This window comes from Rattus rattus, chromosome 15 (genome assembly GCF_011064425.1).
Source record: "Rattus rattus isolate New Zealand chromosome 15, Rrattus_CSIRO_v1, whole genome shotgun sequence".
In the NCBI taxonomy this organism is placed as follows: domain Eukaryota; kingdom Metazoa; phylum Chordata; class Mammalia; order Rodentia; family Muridae; genus Rattus; species Rattus rattus.
In genome coordinates, this window is record NC_046168.1 from 31,097,325 (window position 1) to 31,116,063 (window position 18,739).

At 47.5% G+C, this 18,739-nt stretch overlaps 1 protein-coding gene and 2 pseudogenes across 2 annotated transcripts in view; all 3 read right to left on the minus strand.

Moving 5' to 3' along the window:
- Positions 1-9,448: 9,448 nt before the first annotated feature.
- Lama3 (laminin subunit alpha 3) overlaps positions 9,449-18,739 on the minus strand; it is a 228,620-nt gene continuing 219,329 nt past the window's right edge. For both annotated transcript variants that reach the window (XM_032885613.1, XM_032885614.1), the window contains 5 exons: positions 16,516-16,675; positions 16,287-16,417; positions 13,571-13,664; positions 10,692-10,811; positions 9,449-9,988 (listed from right to left, as the gene is read on the minus strand). In XM_032885613.1, coding sequence (XP_032741504.1) covers positions 9,843-9,988; positions 10,692-10,811; positions 13,571-13,664; positions 16,287-16,417; positions 16,516-16,675 — 651 coding nt within the window. In that variant the 3' untranslated portion in view covers positions 9,449-9,842. The remainder of the gene's footprint in view (positions 9,989-10,691; positions 10,812-13,570; positions 13,665-16,286; positions 16,418-16,515; positions 16,676-18,739) is intronic.
- Positions 12,230-12,379, minus strand: LOC116885040 (annotated as a pseudogene).
- LOC116884881 lies at positions 15,287-16,223 on the minus strand (annotated as a pseudogene).

Here is an 18,739-nt window from a genome sequence, read left to right on the forward strand (position 1 = left end):
TTACAGGAACAAGACACAAGTTTCTGTGTATCGTCCCTGAGGGGATTCACTTAGGGCCTTAATCTCTCACATAGTTGACCTGTGGCACAGGTGTATAAAGCTGAATTCATGAGCCAGAGAAAGGTGCAGTCAAAGAAAGGCCAGTGCTGGTCACTGAAAGTCACAGTGACACGCCGGGAAGCAGATGGGATGGGGAACTGGACATAGGAGCTGCTATTAAGGTTTCTCCTTAACTTCAAGTCTACCTTGCATGTGTAGACATCAGTAGCACACCCAGGGGACAACGTTCTTCCTCCTTCGTTCCTTAGAAGAGCAGGTCAGAGAAAGATCAAGTTGAAGTCAGGATACATCTTCACGAGGTCTTTGATGGCCATACTCTTCATGTTTAACTTTTAGAGGTTTGAGTACAAGGTCTCATGAATACCCCCTAGCCTTGAATTTGATATGAAGCCAAGTTGACCTTGAACTTCTAATCCTCCTGCCTTCATCTCCCCAGAGCCACAATAATAGGCATGTCTGGTTTCTGTAGTTCTAGGGTCTGAACTCAGGACTTCATGAGCACTAGGCAAGCACTCTATCAAGTGTGCTATACCCCAGACCTGATTTAACCTTTGACCCCATGATAAAGTGTTGTGAACAGTAGAAACAATAGTAATACTTTTCCAGCACAGTTTACAGATGTATTCTCACTTAGTTATCAAGAAACAGCTTGTGAAATAACAGAGGTAAGCTCTGTTCCTCAAAATTCTAGAATATTCCAAACTACAAGAGAAAAAGGCTGTGTGCTTCAACCTCAGCTGGAATTATCAGCTCAAGGAATCAATGAATAGCTCAAGTTCCAGTGACTTCAGAAAAAGAACTATGCAACAGGAGACAGTTCCTTTGGGAGCTGGCTTGTCATGGCTTGGTCTTTGGTTGACCCAGAAGCCCTCCCATGTGTTTTTCCCCTCTCAGTGACATTGCCATCAGCATTGCAGTAGAAGGCCAGCTAGGCCCTGCCACTTGTGTCCCAAACTGCAGGCTTTGTTTTAGAGGAAGTTTATTTGTTGGAGGAATAATCAAAAGCTTGAGATTGGTCTTTTGAATAGACTCTGTAGCTGCTTGTATTCTGATGTTAATTTGGGTCCCCAAAAACTTTGCATGAGAGGGTATGGACATTGCTTCTGGGAATCTGCCCCTAGTTAATTATGATTGGTAAATAAGGATGACAACAGCCAATAACTGGGAAGAAGAGAGAGGTGGGGTTTATGTTTCCTGGGCTCGGGCCCATGAGGAGAAGGAAGGAGAAACACAGAAACCACCATGGAAGGATAAGAACACGCAAGGGGGAGCCTTCATGCCTTAGGAGCTGTGCCTGAGGGAGAAGCAGAACACATGTAAAAGGCCAAGAGAACACAGCCCAGAGGCTGCTCCATTGGTCAGAGCAGCCAATATGGAACACAGAAGTTAGTAATAACTCAGAATTATCAGGGGAGGTAGATTCTAGCAGCACGGAGACTAGGCCCAGGAATTGTGCTACTTAAGGCATATTACAATGTAGAAGGTGTGTGTGTGTGTGTGTGTGTGTGTGTGTGTGTGTGTGTGTGTGTGTGTGTGTGTTTCATTCAGGAACATAAATGGTCAAAGGCAGGAAGGAACCCTGCACTGGAACCCTGCATTTATTTTTTTCTTTTTTTTTTTTTATTGGATATTTTTTATTTACATTTCAAATGTTATTCCCTTTCCTGGTTTACCGGCCAGGATTTATAAATATATTCATACTACAGACTTTATTTCAGGGTCTACTATTTATAGCTCTATTTCAATTCAGGGATACCCATCTCAGTGTGGAATAATTAAGCTTACCAAGTGATTGACAAAAGCCTGGTGAGAGAGAACCTAATCAGTGTGCACCCAGCCCTCTGCATACTCATGGAGAGACTCCAGCGTTTCAGGACCTTTCTCTACTGCAACTCTCAAAGTTCAGTATAGCTAGGACTTATGTAGCATGAATAACCACACACTCAAAACCCATGTGGAATTGAATCTATACATTCTTGGGCCACCGATGCCTTTTTGAGAATGGAAGGAAACAATTTCTAGGAACCAGCACTGGTCAGCTCAAGACTGTCCCCTCCTTAAGAGAACAATTGCTGTGGTTCCGAGGACAGTTAATGGGGACATTCCAAGTGTGTTTCTGCTTCTCTGTCAAGTATGAAGATGTCGTTCTGGAGTGCATCTACAGGCGGGGTGAGTTATATTATTAGAAGAGTAAAGAACTAGAACCATCCACCACAGCCCACCAACACAGCTGCCAGTGTCTCTCATGGGATAAGGGGAGAGGGAGAGAGGGACAGAGGGAGAGGAACAGGTGAGTAAGAAATCATGGCAGACCAAATATCACAAAATCACTCATGAGCACAAGGCGCGAAGCAGGAGGCATTTAATAATGTGAAACACTCTACAGAGCTATCTAACCAAACTCTATGGCACTGATATAAAAACCAGCACACAGGGCAGGACACAGTCCACGCACCATAGCCAGGTGCTTGACAAAGATGCTTCAGATGTACACACGAGCCATAGTCTCTTCAGCAATTGGTGCTGGGATGTACAGAAGGTTGATTAGAAGTCTGCATACAAGTATTAACTCAAAATGAACAAAGGACATAAAACTTCTAGAAGAAAACCCAGACCACACTTCAATATATCAGTATAAGGAAATAATCTCAAAGCAAGGTAACAAAACCAAAAATAGACAAGCAGGTGTTGTTGTAAAAATATAAAAAATATAGCAGTCTTTCATCCCCACTAGGTCTACACTGCAGTGCTCCAAGATATCTGCTGGATATCTTAAGTCTCAGTCAGCAAAGCGTCTCACCCGCTCTGCTCCATCCCATATCACACTGCTGAAGGCCTCTCTCTGAGCCGTCAGCAATCTCTCTACCTCTCTAGTTCCCAAGGCAGGTCTCCATGCCAGAAACACACATCCCAGCTCTGTGGCGGCCCAGACCAGCCGCTGCACACTTTCTTACACTTAAATCACTACATGAAAGAACACACAACACAATAACTTTTGGCCCAATTGATAAGATATAATTGCCCACCTAAACATACAAAGCCCAGTACCATCCATCCCTTAAGAACATTAATAACAACTGTAAATACACAGAGCGGAATCTTAACGTCACCTGCCATATTGTCCTGCCCCGGCTTCTCTCCCTGTCCCTCCTGTCTCTTCTTCATTTCTGTTCCAGTCTCCTCCTCTTCCTCCAAACTTTTCTCCTACCCATCCTTCCTTCTCATCCAATGACAGGCCTCCTTCTATCTTGTACCTGCCTCACCTGTGACATCGTCCCACAAACAGGACTTTAACAACCTAAGCAATTTCTGGAAGAGAAAAATATCAGAGTGAAAAGACAACTGGCAAGGCAGAGGAACAGTCGCAGAGGACTCAGCCGTGGCTCGGTATCTGCCCACATCAGGTAAGTGATGATCACTGAACTTGAACGACTACAGTCAATTTGCAAATGAAGGCTGGAAAGGGTGGAAAGAAAAGGGCGCTCATGAACGTTGCCACTCAGTGTAAATTAGTGCAGCATCTATGGAAAACGGTATGGCCATATGATCTAGCACACCCATTACTAGGCTTGATAACCAAAGGGGAGAGGGGCAAGGTATAGAAAATGCCAGGGAGAGCATCCACTGTGCTCTGCTGCTCCATCTACAAGCGCCAAGGCATCAGTTAGGGTCCAGTGATAGATGAACAAGTAAAGGAAATATGTCAGAGCTACAAAATGGAATAGTATTCAGCTGTAAAAAAGGAATGAAATGCTGCCATTTGTGGAGGACATTAGGAAAATAACACACACACACACACACACACATTCTTCTTTATCTTAGTCTTACATAGGAGCTAAAGAGTTTATTTCATGTGTTAGAGAGTGAAATGGTGCTCACTATGCTAGGAGCTGGGAGTGAGGGAGGAGAGAGAGAAGAGGGGAGAAGGGGGATGGTTGGGGGTAGGTCCTTATGTTCTGCAGTACATCATGTGACACTGCAGTATATCACGTGACACTATTTTCCAGCCACCTACTGCATATGTTGTAATGACCTAGATGGAGCTTGGAAGACCCATTTCTAGGAAATACTAAGTGTGGCAACATGAGTTACCCTGGGCTGAGCCTTGCACACTACACATATGTACCTACCAATCCTCACACACTACCCCATAAATATCTGTAGTATCCAAATTCTGCTTTGGATTTCTCTGTTGGGAACCAAGGCAGTTGAAGAGGGGGGCGGATTCTTGGGCTTTTAACAGTTAAAAATTTTGGAATTTGGGCTGGCAAGAAGGATCAGCAGGTTAAAGGCACTGCTGTCAAGCGTGATGACCCAAGTTCAATACCTGGGAACCACACAGTGAACCAACTCCTGCTGCTTATCTCTGACCTTCATGTGTGTGTAATGGTGTGCTTATGCAGCACACACATGTGTACACACACACACACACACACACACACACACACACACACACACACACACACACACCCAGAGGAGAAAAATATATTAAAATCTGGAATTTTGCCTGAAAGACCTGCGGTGAGAATTTAGTCACAGTGAATGCAAACTTCCGCACCAGGGGAGAAGGCAGCTGGACCTAGTGAAGCCCGGGGCTGCTGAGAGAGAACAACACCAGGGCTGCTGAGAGAGAACAACAGCTCAGCGTCCAAATCCTCTTGTGGTGTCTGGCTCCATTTTAAAAAACGGTCTGATCTTGGCAGTGGCACAGAGACCTCAGAACAGGACCTGTTCTGCACTCCTGGCTTGCTCAATCGTGACTCTGAGCCAGTTCTAGGGACTGCAGTAGCACTGCATTTTCTTACGGCATCTGTAGAATTGTCCCTCAGAGTCAAGCATCCCATCGACCAGCCGTGTGTTCTGAGAAGGTGATGGGGTCGTGCTGGACTACCAGGGCTGCATTGCTCAGAGGGCTGCTCTCGGTGTGATGGCCCATAAGACCTTGGGAGGGGAGCTCAAGAGCTAAGACCATTTAAAAATGTATCTTACTGAAGAGAGATCTTTCTTTTGGGAGTCAGTTTGGCAATAACTAACTATAACCATTAAAACATTCATGTCCTTTGACTACTGGATTCATGTCTAAGAAACTATCATGAGAATAAATTTATATCACAAGACATCTTCATTTACTGCTGCTTACAACTTCAAAAATAGTGAAATTCGCAATTAAGAAACAGTTACATTACATGATGGTTACATTATAGAAGTTTTAGCAGGTGAAATGAAGTGCTTTGCAAAGACTGGAAACGGCCTACTTCTAAAATCACAGGGGAAGTGTATTGGACACTCGTAAGGAAATACATGCTCATTTTAAAAGATTAACGGACACATAACAATGTAAGCAGACTTCTAAGTGTCAGATTGTAGGCAATTATTAAAGATTATATTTTTGAGAGGGGGAGAGAAGAAAAAGTAAACAGAAGTTTGTGCATGGAAGTGCAGTGCTCACAGAGAGCAGCAAAGAATTTCGGAACTGGAGGAATTACAGGCAGTTGTGAGCCAAACCTGGGTCTTCTGCAAGAGCAGTGTGTGCTCTCGTCCTGCAAGCCATCTCTCTGCAAGAGCAGTGTGTGCCCTCGTCCTCTAAGCCATCTCTCTGCAAGAGCAGTGTGTACTCTCGTCCTCTAAGCCATCTCTCTGCAAGAGCAGTGTGTACTCTCATCCTCTAAGCCATCTCTGCAAGAGCAGTGTGTACTCTCGTCCTCTAAGCCATCTCTCTGCAAGAGCAGTGTGTACTCTCATCCTCTAAGCCATCTCTGCAAGAGCAGTGTGTACTCTCGTCCTCCAAGCCATCTCTCTGCAAGAGCAGTGTGTGCTCTCATCCTCTAAGCCATCTCTGCAAGAGCAGTGTGTACTCTCGTCCTCCAAGCCATCTCTCTGCAAGAGCAGTGTGTGCTCTCGTCCTCTAAGCCATCTCTGCAAGAGCAGTGTGTACTCTCGTCCTCCAAGCCATCTCTCTGCAAGAGCAGTGTGTACTCTCGTCCTCCAAGCCATCTCTCTGCAAGAGCAGTGTGTGCTCTCATCCTCTAAGCCATCTCTGCAAGAGCAGTGTGTACTCTCGTCCTCCAAGCCATCTCTCTGCAAGAGCAGTGTGTGCTCTCGTCCTCTAAGCCATCTCTCTGCAAGAGCAGTGTGTACTCTCATCCTCTAAGCCATCTCTCTGCAAGAGCAGTGTGTACTCTCATCCTGCAAGCCATCTCTCTGCAAGAGCAGTGTGTGCTCTCGTCCTCCAAGCCATCTCTCTGCAAGAGCAGTGTGTACTCTCGTCCTCTAAGCCATCTCTCTGCAAGAGCAGTGTGTACTCTCGTCCTCTAAGCCATCTCTCTGCAAGAGCTGTGTGTACTCTCGTCCTCTAAGCCATCTCTCTGGCCCCTTGGGATGATTTTTAATGCATTTATACATAGTTCTAAGTTCTCCTTAATGAATACATATACCACTTACATTCAGTGGAAGAATATAGTTTTAAAAGTTGTTTCACTCATGTGCTGGGTCACAGTCATCACTCCTAGAAAATAATTAAATGTTTTCAGGGCGACTCTACCATACCTGAACTCAGATGTCAATTAATACACTCCAGAGTGGCTTGGGAATTACCTAGATCAGACTGGCCCATGGCTGTACCTGTGGGACATTTTCTTAATTGATGTAGGAAAGCCCAGTCCACTGTGGGTAGTGCTATCCCCTTAGCAGGTGGGCCAGGTTTGGATAAGAAGGCTAGCTGAGCCACTCAGAGGAAGCAGGCCACCCGGCAACATTCCTCTGCCTCCATCCCCGTCCAGAGCACCCTCAACGGTGGAAACATGAGCCAAGCCCTTTCCTCCCCCGGGTTGGTTTTGGTCAATTATATCACAGCAACAGAAAGCAAACAAGGACAGAGAACTTGGGAACTGGAAGAAGTCTGGTTGATGGGGCAGGGGTTGGGTTTTGTGTTCTCCACTAGGGGAAGAGTGGCTGAAGGAGCTGAGCCAGTGCTCTCTATGGCTGAGACCACTTCTGCCTAGAAGGGAAAGTTCTGTCGCTCCCTGTGCTGTTTGTCTCTGAGATCAAACTACAGAGAGCCTTGTATGTGGAGGAGTGAGGTCAACAGGTACCCTGAGGATTGCTGACAGGAGCAGACTCATAATGGCATGTGGTAGCTCTTTAAGCATCTGATGGTTTTGCTTCCTAAGATGAGCTGTTTCCAAACTTCACACGGAACTGTATTCATTAGGTGTGAATTACCACAGGTAAATGAGGTAACAGACTTCTTAGAGAGGAGGATTCCCCTCAGAGTTGGAGGGCATGCTGTCTGCAGCAGCTCAGTTTGGTAATGTCAGCGGTAGCCCTCCGTAGTGGGAGGCTGTGTCAGGTGGAGCAGCCACAGATCGAAGCCGGAAGCACAGAAAGGACGGCGCAGTCCCAGAACACTTTCTAGGCAGTGTCTCCCAGTGACCTAAGGACCTCGCAATTCCACTTCCTAATAAAAGTTCACAGCACCTCCAGTCCCTGACAGAACTTCTGCACCTTTGATGGACTCACTATCCAGACCACAGCAGGAACCAGGTGTCCTCATGCTGACCAGGTCCGAGATTGGCCCGATGTCCCTGCTGAGCTCGCCAAGGCACTCCCCATTTGTGGTTGTGTTTGTACTGTGCTTGGGTGTTGACAGTCCCCACAAGAGCTCCACTGCAGGGGCAGAAACTTCCTTCACAGGGAACACATACCTCTAACTGGACAGCAGCCACAGTGACATCCCCTGGCTGAATCCACCTGGATTCTGCTGGACATTGGTGGCTGGGATTTATTCAGCAAACCCAGATGGGTGGCTGTTCTCTTTGTCGTTATTACAGAAGGGAGAGAAAACTCACAGCAATTAGTCAATAAAGAACTGTCAGGGCTGGAGAGCTGGTTCTGTGACTAAGAACACTTGTTGCTGTTCCAGATGGCTTGGGTTCGATTCCCAGTGCCCACATAGAAGCTCACAGGTATCTGTAACGTCCAGGAGACCTGACACCCTGTTCTGGCCTCAGCAGGCACTGTGTACACATGGTGCACAGACATACATATAAGAAAAACATCAATGTGCATAAAAGTGAAAAATGAATTAAAAAGAAGTAGCTGTCCCACCATGAGTGTACAAATTGCTTATAAGCATCCAGCACTAATGAGTGCTGGGTAACATGGAGAACCGAGGAGAGAGATGGCGTGAAGACCTGCCGCTGATAGGCAGCACAGAGGGGCTTCCAGCAGACGCCAAGACCACCAATGGGAATTATTTTTTTCATCTGAAAATCAATGTATTCTGAAGCAGCTGACTTACAGCCAGGCAGTTCAGCCTGAGAGCTGGCATAGTTAGTGTCCCTAAAGATCACCGACCAGTCTGCTTCCGCTAACCATCTGCTGTAGTCGGGAAGTAGCTGCCTCTGCAGAAGAACACTCCAGTGGTGTGCAGCTGGAGTTGGGGGGAAGTATTGGGAGGACTGTGGTGGGAAGAGCATGCAAGGACAGGACTGCAACTCAAATTCAGAAGCAGCTATAAGAAGAACATATAGATTATACGCAATTTTCCTTACTATGCCCAATTTTGTTATATCCAATATTTCTATTTTGTTATGGAAAATAGTGGCTCTGGGTAATAATGTTGGTCTGTTGTATCGTGCATTATTTCGTAGATAAATCTAAAAGTGATTCCTCCTGGCTGGCTCCTGTTGGCTTGCCATAAAAGCTCCTGTCATCAAGCTGTCTAGATGGCTTAATGGGTATAAGCATGGAGACCCAAGCTCAGATCCCCAGCATCTGTCTGAAATCGAGGCACATATCTGTAACCCCAGTACTGTGGGATGGAGGTGGGAGGACCCTGGAGAGACCGTCTAGGCACCAAAGCCCAGTCATGATTTTGAGCTCTGGGTTCAGTGAAAGACCTTGTCTCAGGAATTAGGTGGAACGAGGTTGAGGGAGGCACCGATGCTGAGCTCTGGCCTCCATGTGTGCGCAGAAAGATACATAAAGCTTTAGTTATGGCGCACACTTCATCTTAGCCCCTCTACTTAGATGGCCTGGGTTCTCAGGGCACTGATGATACCTGGGACCTGGTTTGTAGAAGACTGGGGAAGGCAAGGATTGGGGAGCTGGTGAGCCTCGCTAGTATTAGTGAGGTCAGTACTTCAACTTGTTAGTTCCTGATTTATGAGGACCAATGTGTCTAGTGCACACCCCCAAGGGCAGAACTTACTTATTCAACTTTACTGTAGTTCACACGTGGAGCCATGCAAATAACCTCCCAGCACGCACTCGCTAACTATTTGTAGGAAATCACGTAGCAGATAACACCTTGAGCAAGTGCTGAAGAATTAATCTAATTATCAGTGATCGTCAGCCCTTGGCTTTCCTTGCTGGTAAAACATCATAATTTGAAGAGTGCATCACATTTATTCAATCCCAGTGAACTGTAGCGATTTAAAATGTTTTAAAGTTTTGTATTCATAAAGTGCTCTAAACAAGATGTTCTTTTTTAGCAATTGGGGAAAAAGGTTCTCTAAAAGGCATTTGATTCTTAGTGGAAAAATAATATTAACAAAAGCATTGTGCGAATGTTTGAATGACAATTTGCTCATTTTCTTCATGAATTGGGGTTTGATAGAAAATGCATATGTGTCACTGAAAGACAGAGTGATGGGTCTGTGTGGTTGGAACTCAAAATGACATTGCTCTGTCAGTGTGTGCTGTGCTGGCTTGATGGCTTTGATGGGGGAGGGGTACACTTGGCTGGTGGTACTTCCAAAGGTGAATCTTGCTGTGTAGGGTTAGTGGTCAGGGCAGCCATTCAGGCTGACAGAACCTTGGACTTCTGCGGCTTCTGTGATGGGGACAGGGACATGGTTGACTTGAATATTCTTCAGACAGCCAAAAAATGAGTTCCACACAGGGAGTGTAAGCATTTTCAATTTGTCTGAAAGAGAAAGGAAGAGACACTCGATGGATAGCTCATCCCAAGAAATGATCACATGTGGGGGAGGGGGTTAAGAATATTATTAGAAATCCAGAGACCCCAGAGCTCGGCCCCTGGCCATCTCAGACCTCCTGCCTGCTGTGATATACTGGCAGCAAAGCTGTCCCTTGCCACTAGAGAAAGAACTCCTGCAGCTCGAATCAATAGAACATAACTCTCAACTCTGCTACTTTTTATGGGTTATGAAAGGACTATAAAACTAATGAGCTGACTCTCTGAAGGATATAAAACAAGGAAGAATAAAAGGACCCATTCCAGGCAACATTTCAGTCTTTAATGTGACTGTCTCAACCTGCCCCATTCTCCCATTTGGACTCAACGGTCACTCAGGGCCTGGGGAAGAGAAACCATTATTTCTCGTCAGCTTTCTTTCTTATTTGCTGACATAGGCTTCTGACTTAATGAAGCCTCTTAAGGGAGGGTTATAAATGACAGGCTTGGGACCAGAGGAGGCAGCATTCACGTGCCTGCGTTACCCTGAGATGTGCCTAGATGCTGAGGCAAAGGGCCTTGCCCCTGCACTGGGCACCAGGAATGCTCTTTTCTTTACTCAAGTGTTGGACCCTTGGCTGTTGGGATGGGAAGACATCAAGAGCCCCTGGGCTCTAACATGGCTGTACAAGTTGGGACTAGATTTATTTACCTGGAACACCTCCGACGTGCAGTGACCCTCGGGTGCTGTTTGGTGAGAAGGAAAGCGGTGCGACTGTGTAGCTACTGTCTGTGTCCAGTTCTAGATGCAGGATGTGCTGTTTAACGGAGACTGGATGAAAGGAAGCTGGTTAGTTCTGATGAGTGCACCCCTGTGTCACCATTGCCTTTGAACCATTGTCTTTCCCATGGGACCCTCAGGGGGACTGTTTGAAGGCAGTTGCTCAGCCTTGGGTAGAAATGCAGCCCTCACTAAATCAGATCCCTACAATGACCCCATGGGGTTGAGGAGACAGCCGAGTTGGTTAAATGTCTGCCTTGCAAGTGTGAGGATCTGAGTCCAAGCTCTCAGACTACCTGAAAACAAAAAAATTGCCAAGTGTGGAGGTAGCTTTGCTGCAGTCCCAGTGCCAGGGAGGTGGGGTGAGCAGATCCCCGAGGCATGGGCAGATCCCTGAGGCATGGGCAGATCCCTGAGGCATGGGCAGATCCCTGAGGGGCAGATCCCTGAGGCATGCGCAGATCCCTGAGGCATGGGCAGATCCCTGAGGCATGGCAGCGGAGGCATGGGCAGATCCCTGAGGCATGGGCAGATCCCTGAGGCATGAGCAGATCCCTGAGACATGGGCAGATCCCTGAGGCATGGGCAGATCCCTGAGGCATGGGCAGATCCCTGAGGCATTGGCAGATCCCGAGGCATGGGCAGATCCCGAGGCATGGGCAGATCCCGAGGCATGGGCAGATCCCGAGGCATGGGCAGATCCCGAGGCATGGGCAGATCCCTGAGGCATGGGCAGATCCCTGAGGCATGGGCAGATCCCTGAGGCATGAGCAGATCCCCGAGGCATGGGCAGATCCCTGAGGCATGGGCAGATCCCGAGGCATGAGCAGATCCCGAGGCATGAGCAGATCCCGAGGCATGAGCAGATCCCGAGGCATGGGCAGATCCTGAGGCATGAGCAGATCCCCGAGGCATGGGCAGATCCCTGAGGCATGGGCAGATCCCTGAGGCATGGGCAGATCCCTGAGGCATGGGCAGATCCCTGAGGCATGGGCAGATCCCTGAGGCATGGGCAGATCCCCGAGGCATGGGCAGATCCCTGAGGCATGGGCAGATCCCCTGGGCAGATCCCGAGGCATGGGCAGATCCCCGAGGCATGGGCAGATCCCCGAGGCATGGGCAGATCCCCGAGGCATGGGCAGATCCCGAGGCATGAGCAGATCCCCAAGGCATGCTCGCCAGTCAGCCCACATTGGTGAACTCCAGGCCAATAAAGCCTGTCTCAGAAACCAAAGTGGTTAGCACCTGAGGAACGAACTTTGGTCTCTGGCTTCCACGGGTGTGTGCACACACACCTGCACACACGCGAACATACACACGGTGAATACACAAAGACCACGTCATTATCCTGCTCACATAAGAGAGGAAACCCAGGCCCTGGTCTCTTGTGTCTTGAAGCCACGTTCATGTGATCTGACCACAGCTACTTAAGAGGCCAGGGTCAGTCCCTACAAACTTTGACCCTCAACACATCTTTCTCCCATCTTGATAAGTGTATCTAACTGAAAGACAGCTTTCAAATTAGCCAAGAAAGCACTACGTTTTACAAAAAGGTATTTTAGTTATTACAGACTCAGGTATCTCTACACTTGATCTTAGCCAAAAGGCCAAGAAAAGATAAAAGTTTGTTTGTTTCTTACTTACTTGCTAACAAGGTCTCATCCTGGTCTCAAACTTACTATGCATCTCTAGCCAGCCTTAAACCTCTGGTCCTCGTCTTTCACCGACCCGGTGCTGTGATCCCAGGTGAGCACAGCCATGCATGGTCCATGGGGATCAGAGCCAGGGCTTCATGCACACGAGGTGAGCGTCCTACCAGCTGGCTACATCCCTAGCCTCAGGCTCATGGCTCTCCAACACCCACAAGTTATGACTAGAACAACAGATTCTGAGAGCATACGCTCACCTTACAGCACCGCTCCGTTTGAATAGTTTGGATTAAGATGTAACAATTATTAAAAACTAACAATGATCCTTGAAAATCCAACAGTAAAACTGGGTGCTGACTGAACGCTGCTATGGATCAGATGCAGGCTGTGCACTTCATACACACTAACTACCTCATTTAATTTTCACAAACCTATGACACCATTTTTATCTTCATTTTACAAATGAGGAAACTGAGGCAATGTGTATGTTAAAGTAACTTGCCCACAGTCACAGGAGTAAGGGACGGAAGGAACTTAAAGCTGGCTTCTTCTGTAAAGTGCGTGTGTGTGTGTGTGTGTGTGTGTGTGTGTGTGTGTGTGTGTGTGTGTGTGTACATATGCACATGCATCTGTCTATCTGACTGTCTGTGTGAATATGTTTGTGAGTGCAGTGCCTGAGAAGCCAAAAGAGGGCACGAACCTCCCAGATTTAGGGGACAGGTAGTGGTGACCCACCCCATGTGGGCGTCGGGAATCACACTAGACCCTCTAGAAGATCTAGCTCTTACCCACTGAGTCATCTGTCTACCCCTAGAAACGTGGCTTCTTCTTGTTGTTCCCAAGGAGTTCAGAAGCAGATAGTTCAAAATGCAAGCCGCAATGTTATTCCTTCCTTAAAGACTAAAGCAACTTCTCAGTTTTCTGGGCGGGCCAGGGTGAGGAAACCTTCCGTACCCCGAACTTAGCACACTCTTCGAGTCAGAGACAAAAGCTGGGAAACAATCTAGGCACAGTTGTGTTGAAACAGATAAGAAACCTGGGGGTGGGGTGGGGGCTGGTCATAGCCCAACCCTCCCAGTGGACAGACTGGGGCTGCTTTTGAGAAGTTCAAACACAGGTCAAAGGGTTTCCCTGTATGTACAAAGGTTACCAGTGTCATACCTGCCACCGAGTGCCATTGTCCATCACACAGAGACTGCTTTGGTGTAATTGATGTCACAGTTCCACCTGCATCACTGTTCACAGAGGTTGTGACCTGAAACACATATGCATTTGGCTATTTTCTTCAGAAGAACACACGGAGCCAGCCATCCCCTGCTGTCTTCCCTGCACACAGGCAGCCAGGAATCATGTTAGATGTTGGCCCTCTGACTCCTGTACCAAGTGACCATACAGTGCCTGAGGCTTCCAAAGAATTCTCCCTCATACTTCTCCCAGGCAAACCAGCCAAATGATAAGCCCAGGCCCTGACTAGGATTCCTGATAAGAGCAATGGGCTCTGCCCCTCCTCTATCAGTCCTCAGAGGTTCCTGACAAACACCGTCCACTCTCCTCATGACTGCTAACCAAAACATCTGAGGTGTGGAAGTTAAAAATGCTGGCGAGGCTCACACTTGCTGCAAGGCCACCCAGTTATAACAACCCCTAGTGCACTGCAGACCAGAAGGCTCCCAGTTATAACAACCCCTAGTGCCCTGCACACCAGAAGGCCACCCAGTTATAACAACCCCTAGTGCACTGCAGACCAGAAGGCTCCCAGTTATAACAACCCCTAGTGCCCTGCACACCAGAAGGCTCCCAGTTATAACAACCCCTAGTGCACTGCAGACCAGAAGGCTCCCATCCTGGACATTAAGCTACAGGTTATATTTGACAGGACATGCATGTATCATGCACATGGTACATTGTTGGCAGAATCCCACCTTCCCACTCTCCAGGTTAGGGACTCCTTCAGAATCTTCTAAAGGTTGAGTCAAAGTGCATATAATGAGAAGGCTAAAATAGGTGTTTATACGTCGTTTACATCTGATTTGCCTACTACGTCATAGGGCAGGCTACTCTCAAGCAGGTTTTGAGCTAACCAGTGTCCCCACAGTTAGGAAGGTCACCAAGTCTTGATTTTGTCTTCTGAAGACCCTCCCTAATATCCTTCTCTCAACAGTCAGTGACCGTGTGTTCTCTACAGCTTCAGCATGAGGATCTAAGGGCACTTGTCGGTTTCTAAGGGAAGAGTGTCTTTTTTTTTTTTTTTTTCTGGAGATGGAGGTGCTGGCAAGGTGCTTGTGCTCCTGGAAATGACTCTCACCCATGTACCTGTCAGCAAAACCAGCTGAACTCACTGGTTCCCCCAAACTAAAAAGAGAGGAGTAGGAGGGGCCAAGAGAGACTCACAGGTAAATCTGATCTAAAGTTATTACCCTGACACACAGAAATGTCAGAGGGAAACACATAATTTTGTATAATTAAATGACAATAAAACTTCCAAAATATGACATTGGGGGCTGGGGACCAGGGGGGTAGCCCTGAAATAGGGTCCTTGCATTGAGTGTCAGAGGCTCTGGGTTTGATCTCCGGAAATGGGAAGGAAGGTGTTGTAGTGGTTTGAGCTGTTTTATTGCCATCTGGGATACACTGCCCCAGTTTTAATAAGTTATAGAGAACAAAATGAAAGAGAACAGTGCAACATTCCTCTTTGACTCGGGCCTTAGCTGCAGAGAAGATTCCTAGAAGAATTTCATTTTAAAGAAATATACCATGGTCATTAGAAATAGGTTATTGGCTCAGGTCTGTGAGTGATGGAGACATAAGGCAGCGAGAGCATTAAGGGAGGGAAGAGTCCATGCAGACGGGGAGATGGTGTGGGAGCCAGCAAGCAGCTTAGCCAAAGACCTGCACAGAGAGGACGACGGGTCCAGTGTGGACTCCATAGCCCAGGGCCCAGGCGTGGGTATGACCCGAGGCTGACAGGCAGGGTGTAAGCATGGGCAGGGTGTTGCGTGGCATTTCTTCAGGGTCTACCGAAGCCTTAGGACTGAGACTTGGCCACATTTGCCTGCAGCCCTGCTGCCCTGAATGTATCCAGTCAGGTCTGACCTTAGAAGCTAAGCAAGGTCCAGCCTGCTCAGTTCGGTGGTAGAATTATTATCTGTATTCTGTAGACACTGAAACTGGGCCCAAAGAAGTTTAAGCATCAACCTCAGGACCCTTTAAGTGGTGTCACCAGAATCCAGAATTTTGTTTGACGTTTCCCAATTTATTTTTTCCACAGCTAGTATTTTATTCAGACGGGAGTCTCATTATACATGGTCCAAAAACCTTCAAATAAGAATTCAAATCGGAAGTTAAAGATTGGTCTTCAAACATCATAGCCAACAACGCACGTTTGCCTATGATCTCTCCGATGTAAAACCACACCCACACCTCAGTGGCCACCAAACCGTTCAGCAAAGCACGGCTTCCTTCACTGTAAGGTGTTTGAAGCCACCAGCTTTGGCACTGTGAATTGTATTTTTCACGCTCTGAATAGCTGTAAGGATTTCACCAGGGGTTGGGAAACCAGCTCAACCTTGATGTAGTGCCAAAATGTGGCCAATAGAGGCTTTGAGTAAGACATGGCAGCGGCCACCATGGACAGTGCCTTCTCCGTGAAGTTACAGATGAACTTGGCCATGGTCTAGGGCGGAAGGTACGTCTCGAGGTTTCCCAGTTTTACAGATGAAGCAGAGAATACGGTGATAATGACTTGCTAATAAAAACATGGAAAGTTAAAATCTCCAAACCAGGTCTCGTGGTCTAACACTGGACTCTGCCTGCACCGACCTTCAGACTGTTAGGGGCTCTGGCTCCCTCCCTCCCACGGAAGCCTCCTGCTGCATACCTTTCCTGCCTCCATGTACACACTTAAGCGCTGTCCAGATTGACTTCCGACGTGAATTAAGACCCCAGTGAGACTCCGTGGGCGAATGCTGAAAGTGAGCTTAAGCTCTGGCCCCAAGGACACAGAATTGGCTTCAAAAGAAAAGAAAAGAAAAAAAAACAGTTAAAACACCATAATTAAGGAAAGAGGGCAAAGTTCTTCTGACTTAGAGACATGAACTGCTCCTTACCTAGGATCACATGGCCTCCTCCTTGGGAGAAATAAATGCCTTTCTCCAAAGAGCCACCCAAGCAGGGAGATACCCCAAACCTCGCAGAAGGAGAATCCAGGGGTTTCGAGTTCAACTGGAAATCCCTCAGGCACCCCACAAAACTGTGCTGGGGGAGGCTCTGTAAGGAAGCAGAGGATAAAAGTTCATGTTGTGTAGCTCCCAGAGAAGCTGAGGTGAAGGGCATGTGACTTAGGAAAGGAAGAAGATTCTAGAAGATGTCTTCTTCCTGCTTCAGAGAGTCAGGGGTTCCTGACTGTTGCCCTTGGCTTCCTGTCAAGTGTCCAGGGAAACCTGTAAACCAGAGGCTCGATGGGAAGTTAGAGTTTAAAGGGGTCACTTAATCAAGTCTGGGGTTGGGGTGGTAGTGACCTTAGAGATGCCCGTGGTGCCGGTAGCAATGTTAAGTGGTGGCAGTGGAAGATGGGCCTCTTCAGAAGTTAGTTTTTATGATGGCTCACATTGTCACCTTGACGGGATCTGGAATCATCTCACAGGTAAGTCACTGGGCATGTCTGAGGGGGTTTCTAGATGAAGTTAACTGAGACGGGAAATCCACCACAAACGTAGGTGGCATCGTCCCCCGGTCTTCAGAATAGAAACCCAGCTGCACTTCTTCGCTCATCCCTGCTTCTGGCTGTGAGTGCCGTGTGCCAGCCACCTCACATCCTCGCCCCTGCTGGACGGTGCCTCAGAACTGAGAGCCAAACCACCCTCCCTCCCCTGAGTCGCTATCATCAGGCATGCTGACACGGCAATGAGACAGTACTTAATGTAGTTCCCCATGCATTTCCCCATGATACCGTTTTCCTTAATAAATAGTTATTACACTAGACAACAGAGTTCTGTACTGAAACCAAGTGCAGACACAATAGGACAGGCCATGACCCAACAGCGAATCCCCAGGGCTGGCTGCACTTGTGCTGTGCAGAAGCACTGTTGGATATTATATTCCTACAGTTGGGATCTCAGCTGTCCCAAAGGCCATGCTTGCTGTCTGGCATCTCTAGAAGGTTACACACTCCTTAGGAGGCCATGAGCTCACTGGCAGCATGCTCATCCCAGAGGGTACTAGATCTTGGTCCTTCCCTCATGGTTTTGCTTCCCAGCCACCTGGAGGTGTGTAGCTTTGCGCCATTAAACATTCCCTGCTGTGATGTCCTGTCTTGTCACAGGCCCAAAGCCACTGGGCCAAGAGACCATGTCATAAAATCCATTACCCCACATGTTCTTTAGATACAACATTGTAAACAGATGCTACTATCTGTACCTTGTGATTAACAAGGTTTGGGGTTTGTTTGTTTTAAAGATTTATTATTTTCTGTATACGAGTGCTTTATCTGCATGAACACCTGCATGCCAGAAGAGGGCATCAGATCATATTATAAGTGGCTGTGAGCCACCATGTGGTTGCTGGGAATTGAACTCAGGACCTCTGGAAGAACAGCCAGTGCTTTAACTGCCTCGCCGGGTCAAAAGAATAACCTAATCATATCCTTGCATGGTCTCTCTGCTCTGTGGTTTTTCTCTGAAAGGAAAATAGGCTTAGAGGTTGTAGAAAAGTTCAGTGTTAACAGTAAGGATCCACCTAAGCATATGCCATACATACCATATTGCATATCATATATGGTATGAGTCATTCATGATAGACATAGCAAAGTTTCTACACATGCATATAGTAGGAAGCCATGCTTTCTTCCTTGTTGTGGCTTTAGTTCAAAGAGTGGGCCAAGTTGTACCCTATGGGGCTATCCCAGCTTTGACTGGGTCACCCTGAAACACTAAAATCTAAACTGGTGCAAGGCCTGCTTTAGTCACAGCTCTTTCCAGGCCTGATGCTTAGTCTGGGTCCTTCTTATCTCAGTGCAGGCAAACGTTACACCAGGTCCCAAGGGAGGGACAGAAAGACGTATCCTCGGTCCGAGCTGCTCACAGCATCACTGACCTATGATGGTATGGGGAAGGTCACATATGTAGGCATACGGGATGAGGCCAGCACCTGGGAAGGGTGGGAGGAGAGGCAGGGAGAGCAAGCACAGAGGGGTTTTGAAGTTGACAAGAGCAGTGAGTTATAACTCATCTTTAGTGGCGGAGGACTCTCAACTGTCCCATAGCCATAAGTTTGAGTCTTACGCTTACACTATCATTTCAGACCCCGAAGGACAGTAAGGTGCATATGTGGGCG